This window comes from Sabethes cyaneus, chromosome 1, assembly GCF_943734655.1.
Source record: "Sabethes cyaneus chromosome 1, idSabCyanKW18_F2, whole genome shotgun sequence".
Classification (NCBI taxonomy): Eukaryota; Metazoa; Arthropoda; class Insecta; order Diptera; family Culicidae; genus Sabethes; species Sabethes cyaneus.
The window spans coordinates 2,738,664-2,763,737 of record NC_071353.1 but is presented as its reverse complement, the minus strand read 5'-3'; the positions used below and the strand labels follow the sequence as shown (position 1 = coordinate 2,763,737).

The 25,074-nt window shown below is 40.7% G+C and overlaps 1 protein-coding gene across 2 annotated transcripts; it reads right to left on the bottom strand.

The window, feature by feature from the left end:
* Positions 1-5,956: 5,956 nt before the first annotated feature.
* On the bottom strand, positions 5,957-19,990 carry LOC128733017 (glutamine synthetase 2 cytoplasmic). 2 transcript variants are annotated; one of them, XM_053826545.1, is made up of 5 exons: positions 11,108-11,786; positions 8,118-8,299; positions 6,634-7,166; positions 6,333-6,576; positions 5,957-6,257 (listed from the first exon to the last, which is right to left on the bottom strand). In XM_053826545.1, exons 1-5 carry the CDS (start codon positions 11,122-11,124, stop codon positions 6,109-6,111), a joined length of 1,125 nt encoding a protein of 374 aa, XP_053682520.1. In that variant the 5' UTR covers positions 11,125-11,786; the 3' UTR covers positions 5,957-6,108. The 2 variants fall into 2 exon arrangements, with proteins under 2 accessions (XP_053682520.1, XP_053682521.1); XM_053826546.1 differs by lacking the exon at positions 11,108-11,786 and adding an exon at positions 19,765-19,990 and having other exon boundaries at positions 5,958-6,257.
* Positions 19,991-25,074: the final 5,084 nt, after the last annotated feature.

The window sequence follows — 25,074 nt, the reverse complement described above, 5'->3', positions numbered from 1 at the left end:
CTTCAAAACTCTCTAAACAGCTGCCCGTTCTCGCTCACATCTCGTAGGCCATGGCGTCCCATGACCCGTTCAAGATCCGTGTTATTTGAGCCAGGTGGATCTGAATGTCCTCCCTGACAGTAAAAGTTCTCTTTTTGCTGCAGGTCGGCAGAAGGTCTGTTGGCGCATAGCTCTGGATTGCAGTAAGGATTCTAACCCGTGTACTAAATCTGGAAACGATTATTCCTTCGTTTATCGGTTCCCACTTCATCAGGGTCGCATGTGCTCCAGGGCTCAGTAGGTATCTAATTCTTCTCTCTCGAGTAGCATTTTCTTCAAGATGTGCCTGGACGATGTCTTGTGTTCGCCAGTATCCGGCCAACGCTAGCTTCCCTTGCAAGTTGAGTCAGCTTGCCCTGCTGGGTCAGTATATGCCATGTTCCGATTCGTGTCCGTGCTCTCATGTTAAAGGTCGTTGCCAATAACCTAGATCGATTTCTATTTTCATGTTCTGTAAAGTTTTTAATTTTCGGGTACAGTAGGTTGTTAGTCTATGGTTCCTATTCCACTGATGGCCATGGGGCTGCCATCTTAGAGTGGGCGGAAGCCGCTGTTCCCTCTTCCTTGTCTGCTTACCCCAGCCTACACCACGCGGCGGTAGAAATAGGAGTTAGTGGATAGAGATGGTTGATTTGTGGTACGGGCGTAGCCAGAAATGTTCCTTGGGGGGGTTTTACAAAAAAAAATCTGACATAGCCTAACCGTAAGGAGTTTATTCAGGAAATGGGGAATTATTTTCGGTTAAAAACTATATTGATTGAAATTGCGTGTTCTTCATCAGACAAAAAAAATCAAATTGAAATAATAGAGTTAAAATTTTGGCCTCCCAGCCGGCTTTGAGATACGTTGTATGTTGGAATCTCGGCTGGCAACCTTTCCCAAGTCCATGAAACTTAGTCTCTTCGAGACGCGGCGAGGGTGCTGCAGAACAACTTATCCTGTATGATTCTCAACATCGCTCTTAAGGTGATCCGACGATCAGATATCGAACCAAGAGGTTTGATTCTCAGTTAAGGTAGCAAACTTGTTGGCCAAGCAGGTGACTTGGAGCCAGAAACGACGAAGGCTATCTGTGCTAGACTGAAAGCTTGGAAGGATTGTGCTTAAAATCAACGCGTCGAAGACCAAATACATGAATGATAGAGGTTCAAATGGTCGCTGTTATGTCAGCCCGAGCCAAGTGACAAAATTCTTATTTCGAGAAGAACGTGTTCAAAGTTTGCTACTCTGTATGGTTTAGGTCAATTGTTCGAAATCATCTCATAACTCTGGCTGTTTGCAACATTTATGAAACCTGATTAGAGTAAAATGTAGCTTAGAAAATTCTTGATCGTTTGCTGACATTAACTCAATCTTTTAAATTTTGCGACTTGGACCGGTCTGATTTAACACTGACCAAATGAGACGAACGTGCCTTCTTCACGGACGGTAAATCGTTGACGGCGACGAACCACAAGTAGTAGATGAGCTCGTGTATGTGGGATCGCTGGTAGCCGCGGACAACAAGACAAATAAGAAGATCGAGCGGCATATTCAAGCAGGGCAACGGGCCTACTTTGGCCTGCACCAAATGCTGCTAATAAGAGGCAAAAGCCACCTTACAAACCTGACAATGTACAAACCCCCTATTAGACCAATAGACCATGCTCACGGAGGACTTACGCGCCTTTGCAGATGATATTTGACGGAGTACAATCTGAAAGCGAAGAGTAGCGGAGGTGCATGAAACAAGGGCAACAGGCACTGCTTGGGAAGATTACCAACTTACATTTGGCGAAAATCGGTAAACTACAGTGAACTAGACACGTCGTAAGGAAAACGTTTCTATACAACAACCCCACCGACACCGGCACAGAGCGACTCAACGTGCAAGATGGTTCGTCCAGGTCCTAAGCGACATTTTTTATTTTTAAGTAAGAAGCTGCGACTTGAGAGATGCGTGGGAAATGGACGACGAGTAACCCCAGATCGAATTGATTGGAGCATAAAACAGTTCGAACCACCCCGGCTCTAAGTTGACGACGCCGACGGGGATCGTTCAATCAGCTTCATACATTCTCCTGTGCTCTAAACAACAGCTGGCTGTGAAATTTCATGCTTAAATATTTACTTACTTACTTAGGTGGCTTGCCGTCCTAAGACAAAGCCTGTTGAACAAAGTTTCTCCATGTAACTCGGTTGAGGGCTACCGCTCTCCAATTCCTCCGACACCGAGTACTCTCCGCCAGATCTCGCTTCACCTGGTCTAACCATCTTGCTCGCTGCGCTCCTGATCGTCTTGTTCCTACCGGATTTGAGGCGAACGTCATCTTTGCAGGCTAGTTGTCCGGCATTCTTGCAACATGCCCTGCCCATCGTATCCGTCCAACTTTAGCCACCTTCTGGATACTGGGTTCGCCATAGAGCTGTGCGAGTTCATGGTTCATCCTCTGCCTCCATACTCCGTTCTCCTGTACGCCGCCGAAGATCGTTCTTAGCACTCGTCGTTCGAAAACTCCGAACACCCGCAGGTCCTCCTCGATCATTGTCCATGTTGCATGTCCGTAGAGAACAACCGGTCTAATAAGCGTCTTGTACAGGGTGCACTTTGTACGGGGACTTAGTCTGCTCGACCGCAATTGCTTGTGGAACTTATAGTAAGCACGACTTCCGCTGATAATACGCCTCCGAATCTTACGGCTGCTATCATTGTCCGCCGTTACCAGTGAGCCAAGGTAGACAAATTCATCGACTACCTCAAACTCATCGCCGTCGATCAATATACTACTGCCCAAGCGGTGTCGTTCGGCCTCGGTTCTGCTGGCCAGCGTGTACTTTGTTTTAGACGTATTTACCTTTAACCCAATCTTTTCTGCTTCGCGCTTTAGTCTGGTGTACTGTTCAGACACCGCCACAGATGTTCTGCCGATAATATCCATGTCATCGGCAAAGCAGACGAATGGACTAGATTTGTTGAATATCGTGCCCCGCGTGTCGATATCCGCTCGGTTCATAACACCTTGTAGCGCTATGTTGAACAGCAGGCATGAAAGACCACCACCTTGACGAAGCCCTCTGTGTGATTCGAATGAACTTGACAATCCATCCGAAGTCCGAACACAGCACTGTGCACCATCCATCGAAGATTTAATCAGTTTGATGAGCTTCCTGGGGAAGCTGTTCTCGTACATGATTTTCCATAGCTCTTTCCGGTCGATGGTATCATATGCGGCTTTGAAGTCAACGAATAAATAATGCGTGGGAACTCTGTATTCACGGCCCTTTTGGAGGATTTGCCACAGTATAAATATTTGATCCGTTGTAGACCGACCTTCGACGAAGCCGGCTTAATAAGTTCCCACAAATCTATTCGCAATTGGTGATTGGCGGAAAATGACGGCGGAAAATGATCTGGGACAGCACTTTATAGGCGGCATTGAGAACGGTGATCGCTCGATAGTTCTCACAGTCCAACTTGTCGCCCTTTTTGTAGATCGGGCAGATAACCCCATCTTTCCACTCCTCCGGTAGCTGTTCCGTATCCCAAATTCTAACAATTAGTCGGTGCAGACAAACGGCCAGCTTTTCTGGTCCCATTTTAATAAGCTCCGCTCCGATACCATCTTTTCCAGCTGACTTGTTGTTCTTTAGCTGCATGATGGCCTCCTTAACTTCGCCTATCGTTGAGACTAGCACCTCTTCCCCGTTTGTTGCAGCGTCGAAATCGCTTTCCCCGCCGCCATGGTTCTTCGCCTGGGCGCCACTCAGGTGTTCGTCGAAGTGCTGCTTCCACCTATCGGTCACCTCACGATCGTCCGTCAGAATACTGCCAGTCTTATCCCGACACATTTCGGCTCGCGGCAGAAAGCCTTTGCGGGATCCGTTCAGTTTCTGGTAGAACTTTCGCGTTTCCTGAGAACGATGCAGCCGCAACTCTGCATATTCCTGCTCTTCCAGGAAGCGCTTTTTCTCCCGAAACATTTGGTTTCACTGCATCTTCTTCTGTTTGTGTCTTTCCACATTCTGACGTGTGGCACTGCGCATCTTGGCCGCCCGCATTGCGTTCTCCTCATCCATCACCCTCCTACATTCATCATCAAACCAATCGTTCCGCTGATTCCGGCCACATGCTTGATGGAGCTCTCCGCTACATTGCTGATGGCTGTTTTGATAGTGTTCCAACAGTCCTCGAGAGGGGCTTCGTCCAGCTCGTCCTCTTCCGGCAGCGCAGCTTCGAGTGAATGCGCGTAGTTTGCGGCGTCGTCTGGCTGCTTCAGCCGCGCGAGATCTAACCGAGGCTGGCGTCGGTACCGAATGTTGTTCACAACGGAGAGTCTTGGGCGCATCTTAACTATCACTAGGTAGTGGTCCGAGTCCGAGTCCGAGTTAGCACTGCGATAGGATCTGACGTCGATAATGTCTGAGAAGTGCCGACTGTCGATCAAAACGTGGTCGATCTGTGATTTTGTCTGATTTGGTGACTTCCAGGTGTACTTGTGATGGATTCTGTGCTGGGAAAAGGTACTACGTACGGCCATATTCTTGAAGGCGGCAAAGTCGATAAGTCTTAGGCCCATTTCATTGGTCCGCTGGTGTGCACTGAACCTTCCAATCACCGGTTTGTATTCCTCCTCCTGGCCGACCTGAGCATTGAAATCCCCGATGACGATCTTGATATCATGTTTTGGGCAGCGGTCGTATTCACTCTCCAACTGCGCATAGAATTCATCCTTGTCATCGGTACTTCTGAGGTGAGGGCTGTGCACGTTGATGATGCTTATATTGAAGAATCGGCCCTTGGTTCTCAACCTGCACATTCGAGGATTGATTGGCCACCACCCAATCACCCGTTTCCGCATCTCGCCCATCATTTTGAAAGCTGTACCCACCTCGTGTGTGTTGCCGCAGCTCTGGTAGATGGTATGTCCATCCCTGAACGTTCGTACCGTTAAGCTTTCCCAGCACAGCTCTTGCAGCGCTACGACGTCGAACTTGCGGCTCTTAAATACGTCGGAGTGCACTCGAGTGCTCCCTTGGAAGTTGAGAGATCAGCAGTTCCACGTCCCGAGTTTCCAATCCATAGTCCTTTTTCGTCGCGTGGGTCTATTCCGATTGTTCCAGTAAGAATTTATTTGTTCATGCTTGAATATGTATAACAAATTTTCTCCTGAGAGGGAGCTTGAACCCCCAAACCCCGAATTCGGATGGTACTAGACGCAGGGGTGGTTAGACCAAGTGGAACATGACAGGAAAAGTTTGGGACAGTCGACAAATTGCAGTCGGACAGGCGTGGATAGAATTTGTTGGGGGAACATTACAGTTCAAATCCTGTGGAACATCACTCCAGGATAAGTAAAAGTAAGTAAGTAAGTAAGTTACCTACGTTTGTTGATGATCAAGCTCAGCTGTATCAAAGTTCAATGAGCTGCCATCCACATTTATCTTAGTGTAATGTGAATTAATGATACCCCTACTCTGTATCCCATCGGACATGTCAAATAACGCCAAATGGAATTTACGCTTTGTGCTGTGGTAATTTTTCCATCGAAACTCAATTTTTAACACACCGACTCGTGCATAAATTCAGTGTAGAATCACCGACCGATTCAATGGTTCCGCTGTTGAAAATCTAACAAAAACGTGATCGCAAACGACGTACACGTGCTCAACAGCTGACGATACCGCTGTCAGTCAGCCGTACAGCAGATAAACCGGTTCGCTATATCTACAGTATCGTAACAAAACTTGTTTACAAACATCAATCATTTGCTTGCTCGAGTCATCCAATCGATATTAATACTCGTTGCTGACGATGTGCCAAGCTGTGATTTTATATTTAGAATGATCGCCGTCCCGAGTGAATTTTACCATTCGCTCAACCACTGTTGAAAATATTTGCCATTGAAGGGTCAATATTCTTTTATGCTAATTTCAGTTTGACAACAACAGTTTACAGTTGAAATCATAAATTATTCTTTGTTACACATATGGAATTGTTCGTAAAGGTTAACATATACTTAAAGCTAAAACGGTCATATTTTAAAACAAATAACTATCGGTTGGTTATCCGGGACCGATCTCGATCGGGTCCTACTCATCCAAGCAGATTGTTCTGAGAATAGCTTCCGCGACAACGTACGGGTCACAGTTGGAGCTGGGCCGACGATCCTCGAAATAGCCTTTACCCTCATCAGCAACGCCTCGTGGAATTCGCACTGAAGCTCCACGATTAGCAACTCCTAGGTACGAAAGTAAAAAAAAACAAAAAGAAATCGTCAAATCTTTAAAATGTGGGTGATTTCTAAGTTTAATACCGGCATTAAAATCGTGGATCGAACTAGTTTCGTGCTTTCCAGTCAGACGGCGCTCGTTGTCCTTTCCACCGTGTGGGTCGTACGCGCGGATGTGGCGTTCATGGTGCTTCGATAACTTGGCGATGGCTTTCTCGATTTCCACAATTCCACCGTCCTCACGCATCGCTTTGGTCGACACGTTAGTGTGCGCACCGGCACCGTTCCAATCACCGGTCATCGGTTTCGGGTCGAGTGTGGCAATTATCTATGGATTCAAAATAAGTTGTTTGTTCTAATTTGAAACATTTTTTTTGCGACTTACTCCAAACTCCTCAGCAATTCTGTGCAGAAGAAATCGAGCCATCCACAGATCATCTCCAATCGAAATTCCTTCGCAGGGTCCAACCTGGAACTCCCACTGTGCAGGCATAACTTCGGCGTTGGTTCCGCAAATCTTTACGCCGGCGTAAAGACAGGCCCGATAATGGGCATCCACAATATCACGGGCGTAAACTTTATCCGCACCGACTCCGCAATAGTACGGTCCCTGAGGACCGGGAAAACCATTCTTCGGCCATCCTAGTGGTCTACCGTCAATGTCCAGCAGCGTGTACTCCTGTTCTATTCCGAACCAGGGCTTTTCGACAGCAACCTTATCGCACACTTCATTGCACGTTTTGCGCCTATTGGATTCGGTTGGTGTACCATCGAAGCGATAGGTTTCACAGATCACGAGAATGTTGTTACCGCGCCGGAATGGATCTCGATAGATGGCTGCTGGGCGCAGATAAACATCCGAATTGTGGCCGGCCGCCTGGTAGCATGAGCTACCGTCATAGTTCCAAATGGGTAGATCTGAAAGCAGACACAGCAAAGCAAGCACAATTAGCACTGATGCTGATCATACGTGCCTGATTGGCTAGCCAAACGGAGCGCACGTGGGTGGAAGATTATACTATTTAGTATTGCAGTTAGTATTCACAGAAAACACTCACTACTTCGGTAAACAATATCCAGCCACTCGGTGGTCGTGTCACGCGACGGTCAAATGTGGGAGCAAGCGCTGTTTCGCTCGAAATACAGTTTAAGAGATGAGAGGCACTAAATAAATGTTTGCCGGAACTGTGCAATTGAAGTAAGCTCGCGTAAACTGAGCCGTTATAATGCCGGTTGACAGGCAAACAATAAACTGCGGTATTTCCCACAGTGGAATTACAATCCTGCGATTGCGGTTTAAAATTTTGGCATGTTGTTAGAAATACCAACGACTTAAAAACAGAAGCAAAATTCTCCAATTACCACATCGGTGTAAAGTGTGCCTTTGATGGAACACTACTATATGAATTGCTTAGCACATGTGCACGACGGTGTAGGTACTACTCTAGCTCAACCATTCAACCGCGCTGCGTTGCACCGCTGCGCTGGTCAATATCGACAAACGCAAACATGATGCATTGTACGGTGAGGAAATGTGTTCCATCGCGGTTTAGAATGAAGTGAACAGGCAGGGTGCGTCTAACGGCGACAACGGGAGTTTAGTGAGTTTAGTTTTACAGCGCGATTCGTCCCGTAAAGCGACGAGCTCTCTCGACTAGGCTTTGTCGGCTGATGGGAAATAACATTGACTTTGAACTTGAAAATTAATTGTGAGCTGTAAATACGGTCGACTGTCGCGTTACAGGTTTTACTGCGCTGTACGCTGACTTCATCCATATACTAGATACTAGTTTACCGTTACTACAAGGGTTAGGAGGGGATGGTGAAATAGTTGGACAGCTTTGTTTTAGGGATGGAATCGAAACTTACCACTTGGTTTATCCGGAATAAAGTCCAGTGTGCGGTCTTTGCAGCGAACGTTTTCGCCCGTTCCGTCGATCCAGATGTAAGTAGCTATTACCTTGCCCTCTGGCATCGGCAAGCTCCTGTACTTATCCAGCAAGGTTTTGTTGATGTGGGCGTTCGGGGATTCCTCCAAGGTTTTCGACATTCTGGGTTGATGGGAAAAATACACATACCGATAGGTTAGAAAAATAGGTAATATCTGGGATCTACTTCGGAATGGGTTAAACTCCAAAACGCCAAACCTCTAATATTTTGAAATGGAATTGCAGGCACTGAAGAAATGAACCGAACATCTAATCAGAAGGGTATTAAAGAATCGCCATGATTGATATTTCCTCATTGAGAGTCGTAGGTTGCTCGTGAATATCATCTCTAATTAAATAATTTCCTCAAAGCATGAGGCAAATTGTTCAATTTTCACTGTTTATTAATCAAAATGTAATCTTATTTGCGAATGCGAATGAATCTATTCAAGGAATTTCTGATCCATTGAAGTAAATCCGTTAAAAATAAAGCAGTTATTAGCGTTTAAAGTTAAAAGTATTTATTAAGCTCTTAATCAGTCGTCAACAATGGAGAGCTCATTTAACCAATAATTAGTTTTGTAATGACACGATACAACAGACAGAACAGACGGGGTAATCGTGTTTATGCTATGCTACACTTCACTATGCTATACAGTAATACAACACAGACAGAGGTTAAAAATGATAAAAATAAGAGAAAGCCAAGAAACCCAATCCGACTCCTCAACTCTAACCAGTCTTTGTTCAACTCGCGAATTCCGGGGTCTAGCAAAAGTTAACGAACTAGTAATACAAGTGTATTTAATACAACACTTCATTACCTAGGGGCAGGGCTGGCATGCTCATTGTGCTACAAATAGGATTGTAGCCCAATAGCACTGTAAATGCAACAGTCAGGCCAATGGTTAATTCAGCAATGCTGTAGATAATAACTAGATTTGCAAGTGTCTCTTGCATAACTTTACTAAACTCTGCTTGGCTAAAACGGCACTGTCTAATGAGTAAAATCGAAGCACAATGAGCATGAGTATGGCCCTACCTTGGTGGGAAGCAACGTGCTGTTCGAGCCGCAAATGCTTGTTGAGAGCAAAGATAAAGTATGGGTGCGAGAAGAGTAGGCTAATGGAAAGAAGAAAATTCGTTCAATTTTTGATCTTTTCTCAACATGTTTTTATGGAAATATGTATAAGTAAATTTTCTCACCGAAATAGAAAAAATATTATCGGCAACAAGTTCCGCGGCAGTAAAAAACAAAGAAAACTCGGAAAAACTGTGTTCCACCTCATGAAACTTTTTGATCACCAATTTTTAATTTTTTATTGGCGAAAGTTCCATGAATTTCCCTCTCTGCTATTCAGGAAAGTTGAACAAAAAGTGAAGATTTTAGACCAACCTCGTGTTTTTGTCTTGGCCTTGAAATGCGATCAGGCACTTTATCACTAAAAAACCTTTGAAAATGTTCCAAGAAGTAGAGCTTAGTTTTTCAGATTTTTTTTGAGTGTTTTACCGCAGTCAAATTTTTTATGAAAAATTATTTCAAGGCAACATTTTTTTAAATCCTAAGAAAATTTGCTTACGTTTTCAGGAAAAAATAATTGTTTTATGATGCTTGGTTCAATAGTTATGAATTTGTGGAATAAGTTTCTGGAAAATTTGGCCATCTCCATTACCTATAGCCGTGTACAAAATTTCATAAAATTTTAGATTGCGTTTAACTGTGCTGTCTGATGAAAATGAATCAAAAATACCAAGGTGACGGCTGAGCTGTCAGTATGTCAGTACTTTACTTTTCTTCTAAACATTCTCACGTTCAAAAACGTAAAATATTACAACAAAAGTATATAATTAAAATCGTCACGTTCTTTTCGACGGGGTAATTGCTGGAAAAACCTTATCGTGATTTTTCATTCAAGTGACAAATCTACCGGAAAAAGATTCAGTCGCGGTTTCTTTTTTTTTCATAATAGCTCCCTGCAATGTTCAGCAAATTTCTTCAACTCTAAAAGACAATTAATGTGAAATCAACGGCTAAGCTCCACTCTGGCTTGTAAACACATAACACATAATAACTTTTTGTAGAGAAGAGATAGAAGGATGATTTCTTTGACAAAGTTGTAGCTAAAGGTTATATAGGTAACTTTGCCAAAGACATAGTAGGCGTATTTTTTATAGTTTCTATCTCACAGGGCGTTAATAAAATTAAAAAAATCAGTTTTTCTATTTTCACATATGTTTGCAATAAAATTTCAAGTTTTCAGAAACGGCCAAGTTTGATTTTTTCTGTTTGCCCCTTTTTGAGATGTTCTATTCTGAAAAAGACTAAAAACACACAGGAAAAACGTTATAACTCGTCGTAAGTATGAGTTTGCAACTTACAATGTTCTACAAAAATATGTCTTTTGATAAGAGAAACAACTTTGTAAAACATGATGATGCAATAAAACCATTAAATTTGAAGTAATTAACGAAAAAGTGATTTTTGAGAGGTCTTTATATGAAACGCCCTGTGAGATAGAAACTATAAAAGATATGCCTACTATGTTTTTTGCATAGTTACTTATATAATCTTTAGCTACAACTTTGTCGAAGAAATTATCCTTCTATCTCTTTTCAATAAAAAGTTATTATGTATTATGTGTTTACAAGCCAAACTGGAAGTTCGTCGTTGATTTCACATTAATTGCCTTTTAGAGTTGAACAACTTTGCTGAACATTGTAGGTAGCTTTTTTGAACCACAAAAAACTTTCCACTTAATTTTCGCTGCAGGACCACTGTGCGTTGGAACAAATTATTGACGAGAAATGGACTTCGACACAACACCGTCAGCAAGTCAAACACATCATTTCCGTGAAATAAAAAAACAGAGTGAAATCTTCCCGAACTGCAATTGCTAACCAAAACTTGTTGAAAACAAATCTTCCACTTACATAAAATGATTCACCATCGTGCTGCTCTATTATTAACAAAATCACACTCACTACGGGTTCGTTTGATTTTTCGACGAAAGTTTCACTTCACTGTAGTAGATTTTCACGTTCTAATCTTCCGGCTTCTAGAGTCCAACTGAAGAATACCGTCACGGAGTATCGAAATCTTATATCCGTTCTTCGCTGCGCGTTTACCCTGAAAAGGTGCTAAAATGTAACCCCTCCTTGCCGTTGCGTTGCCAGCCCTACCGACACACGGAAATAAGCCGGACGGCAGTCCATCACACGCATGCTCAGCTTAATGTTTATTTAGTCACCGATCGGTCGAAAAAAAGGGCAGAAGAAAAATGTTGTGTTTTTTATGACTTCTGTAACTCTGATATGTTTGTCAAATTTAACCTATAAATTATCAATGTCAAGGCAGTTTAAGACTCGTCCCGTTTAGGACTTGAAGAAAATGGTAATTTTATTTCCTACAGCGGTCTTCATAAAAGCCTTTTCCTAACCAATCCAATCCATCACAGCACGATTATAAGTCATTTGCAATTCCACATAAATTTGCCCTGTTCGGTGGAATTGCATTCCTTGATGAATTGTTCGCTCTGCTCTCCCACGTATTGCATCGATAAATAGTGCGCCCGTGGCACTCGGTCATAGGCAGATTGCACTATATATTCGACTCTACATCGACTAATCGGTCAGATGGTGCACCTGTCTATCACGAAACTGCGCGTAATTTATTACGACGTGAAATCTTCAATGCAGTTTCTATTAGCCTATTACTTCCTCAATGCCACTTTTGCATATCGCCATTCAAAACAAGACAGTTACTTAGCTGTTTAGCAGTGTCTAACGACGATATATACTCTACGATACGGGTTGCACTAGCATACTACCCGATGACGTTGTTATCTTGTCATTCCGTATGCAAAAGGTCACATTCGCTTTCAGAAATTACTGATAGTTATCTTTTCCGTAATCATCAATTACGAACCCGTCCAGGGGATCCATATCGGTCACCGTACACCTTATAAATGGAGGAAATCTTCCCGGTAGAAGGTGATCGTGACGGCTAACGGGTAGCTGGAAAGGCAATTCTATAATTACCGGTTGTCTTCTTAACACCCTTCTCCTACGCGGCGCCCGTTTGGTAGAACTAGACAGCTGATAAGGGTCGGTTAAACTAACCTTGTCCATGTTAATGACAATGTTTGACAGTGGTTTTTAAAGTGGAAAAATATTCCGTAGAAGAAGTCCATAAGGGAACAAGCATGACTCAGAGATTACACAATATGGCTGAATCATGTGAGCGTGTGTACAAAACTTCAAATCTACTTAGTTTTGCAAATCTGCGGATCGCGCAGATGAATTTTTAACAGCAATAGGGTGCTTATTACTTCTAATCGTTTCGGGTTGTACTTTCACCCGCCTTAGAACGTACGGAAGAAAAAAGGAAAACCACCTTGCTTGCTACCTGTGCTCTCCAGTGATCTTGTTACGTTGTCTATCCCCAATTGCAAGAGAATTCATAGGGCAGTACCAGGCGGACTCTCTGGGGGCTCGCGCTACTACGGATCACATTTTGACTCTCCGGTAAATGCTCCAGAAATGTCGGGAGTACAACGTGTTCATGCATCATATTTTTGTGGATTTCAGGGCAACATACGATATAGTCGAACGCGAACAGCAAAGCAAAGCCTGGGTGCTAATTCCGTTATCGAAATTTGACCTTCTGTTTTTTATACGACAGACTTCGCAACCAGCTGTTAGAATACAGGACAGTGCGGGGTCAGTGCTACGATCCTATTGACTCTAACAGCCTCTCCCAGCCGAGATTCGAACATACGACGACTGGCTTATTAGACCAGCGTCTTACCTCGAGGTCAACTGGGAGGCGAACGCGAACAGCTATGGCACGAATACGGTTTTCCAAATAAATCGACTAGGCTGATCAAAGCTACACTGGAACGAGTGATGTGTTACGTGTGTGTTTCAGGGGCATTTCTGAGTTCTTTCTAATCAATCGCGCAGAGGTTTGCGGCAAGGGGATAGACTGTGTCCTGTATGCTATTCAACATCGCTATTGAAGATGTGATCCGGTGAGCGGGCATCGAAACGAGAGGAACAATCTTCAGCAAGAGTAAAATCTTCTGAGACGTAGCCTTCGCAGACGACCTCAACATCATTACTAGAAACCTTGGGACAACGGAGGCAATCTACTCCAGACTAAAAACGGAGGTTGGAGGATTGGGTTACAAATCAATGCGTCCAAAACCAAATATATGGTAAGAAGATGGTTCAGACAAAGCAACGTTTGCCTCCCGGTATTCGTCGTCTCTTTTATTCTCTAGCGTTTTTATGGGAAACTGCGAATTTGATGTCGCACTCGCTGTTCATAAGGATGGTGGGAGAACAAAAGAGGCAAATATAGCAGCGCACACGGTCCGATTACAAAACAAAGTGTTGTCAAAGCAAATAACATTGAAACACATAGTTTCTTCATTAAATCACTGAGAAAATCGTCGAAAATTATTGAAGAAGCTGTCTTTTCTGTTGTTTTTAATAAAGAAAAATTAATTATGAACATACATTTCTCTTAAAAGTATTGAACCACGTTTTCACCATATGAGGTTTCAGTTAATTTCAAACCTATAATTCTTATTTCCAGAATTGAATCAGTCTTTTGGCAACACGATAGTTTACGAATATAACTGCCGTTGCTGCTACTGCTGAACCGATCCCATCGATTCCGAATTTATTTTCAGTTTTGTTATAAAATAGTAAGATTTTCGGCTAGTAACAAAATTTTAGATTAAAGAAAAACCTGTATTGAATAATTTGGTATGTGAATGTTAAGTGCTTGACTTTTAGAATCACTGAAATCAGTGTTGAAAAATGTGATGAATTGCTTAGTAGCGAGGCGGCGATTGTTTTCAGCAGCTGAAAAATGTACGTTTTTGGACAACAATTTCTAATTCATATTTCCTGTCGGAAACACAGTAAATTGTAAAACTATAGTTAAGTGATTCATGATGACTCGTTCCTTACCCTATCTAGTGAACTACCATGCCAGAAAAATTGCTAGAATTAAGTCAGCCGGCAATCAAACAACAAAATTTGGTTTGATTCGTAAAATTTGGTTTGACAGTTTTTTTTTGCGATTTTTGCCGATTTTGGTTGGATGTCTTTTTGTGATGCAAAGAATTTTCTTTAAGATGACACTACAATTATTATTAACTTTTTGGTCCTCTGCAGTGAACTTAGAAGCGTAAGCGTTATCATTTCTTAACAGAGGAAAAGACGGATTTCACGACCAAAGGTTGGCACGACCCTCTCAGAATTCAATGAAACTTTGTGTGTGTAAAGAGTTCATGTAAATAAGCAACTTTGCATACTTAGTTTTTCCAAAAATGGTCTAGACTAACTTTTGGAAATGGCGCAATTTTTTTCTCTTTTTATAATAAACTAGCTGACCCGACAAACTTCGTATTGCCACAAATTAACCTGTGTTGTACATAAATCATGAATCTCGGATGATCTTTGTCACTATCTCGAGTTTTGCAAGCCCCCCAGTGGGCGGCGCTTCCGACGGCGGGTCACCGGCAACACTCGCGACCGGCTCGTCCTGAATGATCTAGTGTTACTATAGATAGTTTTTGTGGTCTTGTTATTGATTAATGTTTTATGGAAGAGTCTCGAATTTCTCGAGTTGGATTAGTTTTTGAGTTTCGCAAAAATTTCTGTTTTATTTGTATGAGAGTCCATATCCCCCTACCACAGGGGTGAGAGGTCTCTAACTATCATAAAATAAATTCAAGACTCAAAAATCTCCTACATGCTAAATTTGGTTCCATTTGCTGGATTAGTTCTCGAGTTATGAGGAAATTTGTATTTCGTTTGTATAGGACCCCCCCCTCCTAAAGTGGGGAGGGGTCCCAATTCATCATTGAAAAAAAAAATTGTCTCCAAAAACACACCTATGCCAAATTTGGTTCAATTCGCTTGATTAGTTCTCGAATTATGAGGAAATTTGTATTTCATTTGTGTAGAAGCCCCCCCTCTTGAAGTGTGGAAGGATCCTAATTCACCGTAGAAAATATTTTTGCCTCCAAAAACCTCCACATGCCGAATTTGGTTCTATTTGCTTGATTAGTTCTCGAGTTATGGGGAAATTTGTATTTCATTTGTATTGGAGCCCCCCCTCCTAATGTGGGAAGAGGTCCTAATTCATCACAGAAAAAATTCTTGCCTCCAAAAACACCTACACGCCAAATTTGGTTCCATTTGCTGGATTAGTTCTCGAGTTATGAGGAAATTTGTATTTCGTTTGTATAGGACCCCCCCTCCTAAAGTGGGGAGGGGTCCCAATTCATCATTGAAAAAAAAAATTGTCTCCAAAAACACACATATGCCAAATTTGGTTCAATTCGCTTGATTAGTTCTCGAGTTATGAGGAAATTTGTATTTCATTTGTACAGGAGCCCCTCCTCTTAAAGTGGGGAGGGGTCCTAATTCACCATAGAAAATTTTCTTGCTCTCGAAAACCTTCACATGCCAAATTTGGTTGCATTTGCTTGATTAGTTCTCGAGTTATGAGGAAATTTGTATGGAAGCCCCTCCTCTTAAAGGGGAGAGGAGTTATAATTCCTCTTATAAAGAGGGGAGGGGTCTCAATTCACCATAGAATAAATTCTTGTCACCAAAAAAAAACACCCACATGCCAAATGTTGTTCTATTTGCTTGATTAGTTCTCGAGTTAGGAGGAAATTTGTATTTCATTTGTACAGGAGCCCCCCCTCTTAGAGTGGGGAGGGGTCCTAATTCACCGTAGAAAATTTTCCTGCCCTCGAAAACCTTCACATGCCAAATTTGGTTCCATTTGCTTGATTAGTTCTCGAGTTATGAGGAAATTTGTATGGAAGCCCCCCTCTTAAAGGGGAGAGGAGTTACAATTCCCCTTATAAAGAGGGAGGGGTCTCAATTTACCATAGAATAAATTCTTGTCACCGAAAACACCCACATGCCAAATTTGGTTCTATTTGCTTGATTAGTTCTCGAGTTATGAGGAAATTTGTATTTCATTTGTATAGGAGCCCCCCCTCCTAAAGTGGGGAGAGGTTCTTATTCATCATAGAAAAAATTCTTGCCTCCAAAAACACCTACATGCCAAATTTGGTTCCATTTGCTGGATTAGCTCTCGAGTTATAAGGAAATTTGTATTTCGTTTGTATAGGAGCCCCCCCCACTTAAAGTGGGGAGGGGTCCCAATTCATCATAGAAAAAAATTTTGTCTCCAAAAACACACACATGCCAAATTTGGTTCCATTTGCTTGATTAGTTCTCGAGTTATGAGGAAATTGGTATTTCATTTGTACAGGAGCCCCCCTCTTAAAGTGAGGAGGGGTCCTAATTCAACATAGAAAATTTTCTTGCCCTCGAAAACTTTCACATGCCAAATTTGGTTCCATTTGCTTGATTAGTTCTCGAGTTATGAGGAAATTTGTATGGAAACCCCCCCTCTTAAAGGGGAGAGGAGTTATAATTCCCCTTATAAAGAGGGGAGGGGTCTCAAATTACCCTAGAATAAATTCTTGTCACCGAAAACACCCACATGCCAAATTTGGTTCTATTTGCTTGATTAGTTCTCGAGTTATGCATAAATTTGTGTTTCATTTGTATGGGAGCCCCCCCTCTTAGTGGGGGGAGGGGTCTCTAACCATCACTAAAACCTTTCCTGGCCCCAAAAACCTCTACATGCAAATTTTCACGCCGATTGGTTCAGTAGTTTTTGATTCTATAAGGAACACAGGACAGACAGACAGACAGACAGACAGACAGAAATCCTTCTTTATAGGTATAGATTTAACTCGAAAACTATAGGACCTACAAAAAAATTATTTATGGGTGACTTTTAGAAAATGTTCCGAATTTTCATAAAAAAATACTGAAAAATTTTAAAATTAATTTCTGCACTAAAAAACAGCATTTTAAAAATTTAAAATCAATTTCCCAAAAAATGCCTGCTCAGATATTGATGAAATTTTTTTTAAAGATAGACAATTATGTGGCCTACAAATCTTCCATACATCGCAAGATGGTCAAACTGAAGGGAAAAAAGTTTTCCTAACAAAAACTTTTTTAAGTGCTTACCGGGACAAAGAGATATTTCAGTATTTCCAAAATTATAGTTCCTACAAAAAATGGTGTATAAATGACTTTTAGAAAATATTTTGAATGTTGGAAGATAGATAGTTATATGGCCTACAAATTTTCCTTACATTGCAAAATGGTCAAATTAAAGAGAAAAAAGTGTTCCTGACGAAAACTTTTTTAAGTCCTCACTGGAAAAAAAAAAATATTATACAGTATTTCCAAAGTTATAGCACCTACAAAAAAATGATGTATGAGTGACCTTTAGAACATTTTCTGAATTTTCATAAAAAAATACTAAAAAAAATAAAAATTATTTCCTACACTTGAAAAAAAAATTTCAAAAATTAAAACTCGATTTCCCAAAAAATGCCATCTCAAAAAGTAATGAAATTTTTTCTGGTGACTGGTAATTATATGGCCTACAAGTCTTCCATATGTTGCAAAATGGTCAAATTGAAGAGAAAAAAATTTTCTCAACAAAAACTTTTTCATATACACACTGAAAAAAAGATATAAACTGATAAAAGTTTTGGTTAGAAAAACTTTTTTCTCTTAAATATGACCATTTCGCAATGTATGGAAGAATTGTAGGCCACATAATTTTCTATCTATAGAAAAATGAATTTCATGAATTTCTGAGTTGGTGTTTTTTGGAAAATCGAGTTTTAATTTTTGAATTGCTTTTTTTCCAGTGTAGAAAATAATTTTTATTTTTTGAATATTTTTTTATGAAAATTCAAAATATTTTCTAAAAGTCACTCATGATGTATTTTTTGTAGGTGCTAGAACTTTGGAAATACTGAAATATCTTTTCTTCCCGGTAAGCACTTAAAAAAGTTTTTGTTAGAAAAATTTGTTTCCCTTCAGTTTGACCATCTTGCGATATACGGAAGGTTTGTAGGCCACATAATTATCTATCTTTAAAAAAATTTCATCAATTACTAAGATGGCGTTTTATGGAAAAATGATATTTAATTTTTGAAATGCTTTTTTTTTAGTGTAGAAATTAATTTTTAAATTTTTCAGTATTTTTTTTTAAGAAAATTCAGAATATTTTCTAAAAGTCACCCATAGATCATTTTTTTGTAGTTCCTATAGTTTTCGAGTTGTTTTATTAAAAAAAAGAGAAAAAAAATTGCGCCCTTTTCACAAGTTAGTCTACAGCAATTTTGGAAAAACTAAGTATGCGCAGTTGCTTATTTCCATGAACTCTTTACACACACAAAGTTTCATTGAATTCTGATCGGGTGCTGCCAACTCCAGAGACGAGTTAGCGTGAAATCCGTCAAAAGTGAAGCAAAGTTAAATATCATGCAATTAAAATGCCATTCGTTTCAATTTTGTTCCGAGACGGGTGAAAAGTGGTGCTGGGACACACCACTTCGCACAACCCGGCTAGTGGATTAACCTTTCGGAAGTGCGCTAGGGTATCAGGGCCGCCAGCGAGCTGACGGTCACAATTGACCGTGGCACTACACTAGCGTTGCCTCACATCAGGATTCCCGTTTGATGATCATCAGTTCCGGATAAATTTAAACGTATCCCCGAACGAAATCAATGCAACCGACACTGGCGATTTTGTGGAAGGAAAACAAGAGGAAAAGCAGGATGATCACGGTTATATTCAAAGCACTTCGTTCGTCCCGTACGTGAGTCGTTCAACGATGATCCCGATCGTGTCATCACTGTTATCGGATGGAATATTCGCGATCACTGCTACGAAGATAGCAGCTTTTCCTGAACCTGATACCCCCAGAACGGTTCCCACTGATCGACACTGGTCAACCGATAAAGAAAACTGCTGAAGAGTGAAACACAAATAAAAAAACTCTTCATCATAAGGTAAGTTATTGAATCAACCAAAAGTCACGCATGTAAATGTGATTAGGTAGTAGAAATATTATACTACTTAATGTGAAATTGGTTGCCTTTTGATCAAATAAGCAAATTTTGATCGGATGAGTCACCCATTTCATCTTTCTGACGTGTCCTTGACTACCACTCACATCTGATCAAAAAACTGATATTCATTTCCAGAAATTAAGACTTTCATAGTAAATTTCACTTTTTAAAATTAGCTCAAGAGTATACGATTAAAAATATTCTACGACCACGACGAACATTTAATTTTCGATACTGATCGTAACGGCAGGTCAAGACACAATGGCACCCTTTGTCTTGCTCCAAAAGAAAGCAACCCATCCGTTGTCCCTTTCCGGACAACGATGCAGCCATTTTAAGTGCCTATTAATCACAGTTCGATAAATATTGACACCGGCTATAATATCGAGTCTCACCGTAACCGAACAGTTAAACTACCTTCTATTTCCGGACTTCATCATGTTTGCACATTCACTAATTTCTTGGCACCGAAGACAGGTTTTCCGTATCACTGACCTAACCTGAGGATGTTTCTTCAATAAAATTTTGTGCAAAGGAAACTGTCTAGCGTGGGTGATGCAACTGAATGCGAAAAAAATATATAATTATTGAATAACACTCACTTTGCGATTTGCGGAACACACTCCGGCAATAGGTTCGAGCCAACTGATTACGATGGATAACGCTGACGCAGGACAAAAGTTTGCAGAATCCTTGATCGAGTTGCACGAGATCCCAGTTAACGGAGTCCGTTTTCGTCGAAATTCTTCCAGCTGGTGGAAATTTTTATAACTATTACATGCACTAGGCACTCGTTATTCCCTGTGTACACACCGTCCTACGGCTGACAACTGACTATTCAGAAATCCCAGTCGCACGCTGCATTTATACTAGAATTCGGGGTGAATTCCGTTCAGCCGGTTGCTTTGCGTGCACTACTGCCGAGCGTGGAGAGCGCGCGACACTGTAGGTACTATATCGTCTCAATGGATGGAGAGGTACCGCATGTAGTACTGCATGGTAGTTTTTCCGTTTGATTTGCATGCTGAACAAAACCGCCGATTTTCGACATGCCGACGGGTGGAGGATTGCAAAAGGGAGACGGAAACCACTCGGAACAAGTGCTAAGACAGAGAGTTTGTTGAATAGAGAAATGAGTGCGCAACGTCAATATGCGTCTCGCGAGTCGCGATTAGTGACCAGGGCGAATCGTATGATACGAATGTTAAGTCACATAGGTAGTTTTTTTGCGAGTGTTTTATAGAAGTATTTGCAAAAGAATACCATGACAATCTTTCATAACTTTTAGATGTGAAATGATCCTTAAAACTATAAATTATAATGTCTTTGATATTAACACTGCATTCTTAAAATGGCAGAGTTGTTATAAAGTTACGAAATAAGACAAAAAAAAACTTTTACGAGGAAGGTGATTGATATTGTCATAACTTTAATAATTTAGAATCAATTGCTGTACCAATGTAGCATTGGTTCGAGAATTTATCTAGTTCTGACACACCGAACTATTTAACCGTCAAACGATATATAGATCCAGAAAATTCGAAATTACGACGCCCGGTATGATGTAGAGAAGGTGTGGGCGTCAAAACTCTAAAAATTCATAAGCTGGACATTTTCATTATTAAGACATGAAGCGGGTTGGCCATTTCGGAAGATTTCTACCGGGTCATGGAATGCCAGTTAAGGATATAAGTTAAAACCTAGCAATGTTGGTCACAGTTCTTGGATTTTGTTCGGCGTTTCATTTTGTTGATGTGTTTAGAAGTGTATTTAGACGTGTTTTGATTGATCATTTCGTGGTTTAGAAATTAGTCAATGCTTAGCCTAAAACCTCCCCTTATACCGTTGGAACCGGTACCTAAATGATCTATCGAAACAAAATTAGATCTATCAGTTCGAACTAACAAAAAAATCTAGTAACTAATTGTAATTTTGTGTTTATGAAAAAATGGTTCACAGTCCCAGTTTCAAGACTACTGATAATCATATATGTAGCTTATATTCTTTCAACAGAGCCGGTGGCTTTGTATGCATTACTACCGAATAGGGTGCCAGTGAAAGTGGATTTTAACAGAACAACCTGCAAAATGTTTGTCAAAGCTGAAAAATCACCAAGCTTGCTTTTATATTCTCTACCTACAACTTTGCCGAAGAAACCATGTCTTTATTTTCAAACACAAAAAGTAAGTTTTTGGTTTTTATCATAGTAAGCTGTCACTATTTTTTGACACTTTTAGATTATGGAGGATATTCATATGAACATAAGAGCCGAATGCATTACATTGCTAATAAACCATAACACGCTAGGAAAAAAGTTCCACTTTTGTCCTTGAACCAACGTGCATTGGCACCCTAGTATCGAGTATGGAGAGCGCGCGTCACCGCACATCCCAATAAATGGAGAGCTACCGCATGTTGTCCTGCATGATAGTTTTCCGTTTGATTTGCATGCTGAATAAAACCGCCGATTTTCGACATGCCGCCGGGAGGATTGAAAGAGGAAGACGGAAACGCAACGGAACAAGTGCTAAGACAGAGAGTAGTTTGTTGAATAGAGAAAAAAGAGCGACGTCTTGCAACAGAGCGCCAAACGACGTCTCGCGCCCGTCGCCGTCGTCACAATTATCTGTCAGACATCGGACCGTTGCAAGGAAATGATCCGATTGCGTCGTCCCGACGTCGGACGGATAATTCTTACTAGGACTATATTGGCGAGGTTGGAAAAATCACGTTAACAACGGCGATGATGACGTGTGCCGAATGCTTTCTGCGAAATAATACCTCAGCGAGGTCGGCAAAGTGTTTGTTCTGTTGTCGGATTTTTAACTTATCAGGTATTATTTAACGTATAAGCTGCTAAACATTACAATCAAAAAGACACTACAAGTTTGTTAGCTAAAAATGCATTCAAAGAAAGTGACTTTACCGACCATATAAACAAAGCGAAAGTCGTTAAAATATGACTGCGACGTACAAACAATAATTTTTGTGCACTTATTTAGAGCCATGTTATCGTTATGAGCCTATTTTGTAAGAATAATTATTTATTTTCGAGTATCTTAGTAAAATTCACGAATAAACGTGAAAGAATTGGAAAATCCCTTTAATTCTGCTATATTTATATTGGAACTAGCTGACCCGACAAACTTCGTATTGCCACAAATTAAACTGTGTTGTACATAAATCGCGAATTTCGGTTGACCTTTGTCACAATCTAGAGTTTTTCAAGTTTCTGGGGAGTTCATGGTTGTTTTAATATACAAATTTTCCTCACAGTAAAGTAGAAAACAAATCCCATCATTGCTTAGCCTGATAAAATAAAGCGGATATTCGCCATCATTACAAACCATTTCGTCGAGTACCATTTTGCGGAACACCAATTCTCGGTTGACCATAAGGCGGAATATAGAGTTTCGCAGAATACCATTTTGCGAAAAACCTTACGCGGGATGTACCATTTTGCAGGGGTGACCCAACTGAAGGAAAGTAATAGAGGTTGGTAGATCTAGGAAAATAAATAAACCTAGATAGAGGTGATCTCTATGGGGGGCTGCCCCCCGCAGTAGCCGGCGCTTCCGACGGCAGGTCGCCGGCAACACTCGCGGCCTGTGGCCGTATCGCGCTGAATTATCTAATGTTACTATTGATAGTTTTTGGTGGTGTTGTTATTGATTAATGTTTTATGAAAGAGTACTATTTCTCGAGTTCGATTAGTTTTTGAGTTACGCAAAAAATTATGTTTTATTTGTATGAGAGTCCTTATCCTCCTACCACAGAGGTGAGGGGTCTCAAACCATCATTAAAAAAATTCCTGCCTCCAAAACCCCCACATGTCAAATATGGTTCCATTTGATTAATTGATTCTCGAGTTATGAGAAAATTTGTATTTCATTTGTATAGGAGCCCCCCCTCCTGAAGTAGGGAGAGGTTTCAATTCACCATAGAAAAAATTCTTGTCTCCAAAAACACCCACATGTAAAATTTGGTTCCATTTGCTTGATTAATTCTCGAGTTATACAGAAATTTGTGTTTCATTTGTATGGGAGCCCCCCCCCCTCTTAGTGGGGGAAGGGGTCTTTTGCCATCGAGAGAACCTTCCCCAGCCCCAAAAACCCGTACATGCAAATTTTCACGCCAATCGGTTCAGTAGTTTTCGATTCCAAAAGGAACATAGGGACAGACAGACAGACAGAAATCCATTTTTATAGGTATAGATTTTTATTAGAAGGAATATTTCCAAGTTTTCTCATTGATAGTGTCTTGTAGTATCTGTTTATAACGGCATTTTTTATTATAATATTGTAAATTATTCTGCTAATTATACGCAGAATAATACACAATAAGTGAAAAATCAGGCTAACGAACGCGTATTCTGTCGATATCGTTCAGCTGTTCGCATGCTACCAGCGTTCGTTATCGTCGTCGTCACCAGCGGCAGCGTTATATTCCCAACCTGGAGAAAAAGGTCCCAGCGAGGATTATCCGTCCGACATCAGTCTGTGGCAAGCAAAAAGTTCAATTGCGTCAGCCCGCTGCTGGACGGATAATTCTACTCGTGGTAAATATGGTGAAAATGTTGAATGGTTGAATCGAGCACCAAAAAATAGATTAATATTTCCTCTAATAACTCTACTTGTACTTATTCAATTCAACAACAACTTACCCAGCAATAATATGAAACGTTTGCTCCGCGGTTTTGTTCAAATTTTGCAAACAAAACTAACATAGAACTACAGAATACAAAAGAAATCAAAATTCGGAAATAAATAATTACTCATCTTGCGGTCAACAGTTGCATGTCACTTACAGCCAATCAGAAAATCGGTCAATTTTGGGCCAACACCGTGGTTAGCACTTGGCACCTCCTGTTCTAGTGTAGGGCTGAAATAAACCAACTCAAACAATTGAAATATGTTCCGAAAATATGGTATAGTAACTTAATTGACCAATTAGCATTATCAATGCTATTCAAATGCAAACCAATTATCGTTTAAGTCACCTTAAATGTTACTTAAAACTATTTCGGTAAAATATACGACTACGGTACTGCTAACCTTCTTAAAATATTCATTTAAAGAAGCCTCAAAGTCACATTTTAGTCACTTTCTCTTTATTCAGTAAAGTTAATCTACAAAGTAATTTTCTATTTTTTGCTACCAGATATCTAGTGTCTATATAATATGGTGTTTTTGATTGTAATATTACAATAAAGTTAACAGATACAATGAAAATACCTAATAAGTAAAGAACACAATACTGAGAAAACTTTTCGTATAGTTTCCATGTGTTTCACACATAGATTTTTTCCATGTGCCTAGTAAATGAACTTTATGTGCCAAACAGTTACCATTTATGTGTTTTTAAAATTTACATTTAAAATTTGCACATACTATTCATATGCATATAATTTTCATGTGTACTTCATATGTGTAATCATAAGGATTTTCATACGGAAATTTTCCATTAGTTATGTGCGGATTATTTTGAGTGAAGCTTATCGCAGCCGGCACACGGCATTCGTCATCGTCGTCGCCACTAGCGTTACTTTTCCAACCAGGCGAATGCGAATTTAGATCGAATTATCTATCGATCCGACATCGAACCGACGCAATCGAATCTTTTGCTTGTATCGGCCCGACGTTTGACAGATATTTCTTTCCGCTATTTGTCTTAGCATTCGCGTCATACGATTGGCGCTGCACTTTCATCGATAGATCATGTAGGTATTGCCTCTCTTTTTTCTCTACTCAATAAACTCTCAGTCTTAGCACTTACTCGGAATCTGAACCCCTACGTCGTCGGCATGTGGCCAGTCGGTGGTATCGTTCAGCATGCAAAACAAATGGAAAAAGTATCATGCAGTACCTGTAGTACCAACATACGTCTCCTCTCCATTCATTGGGATGACGTGA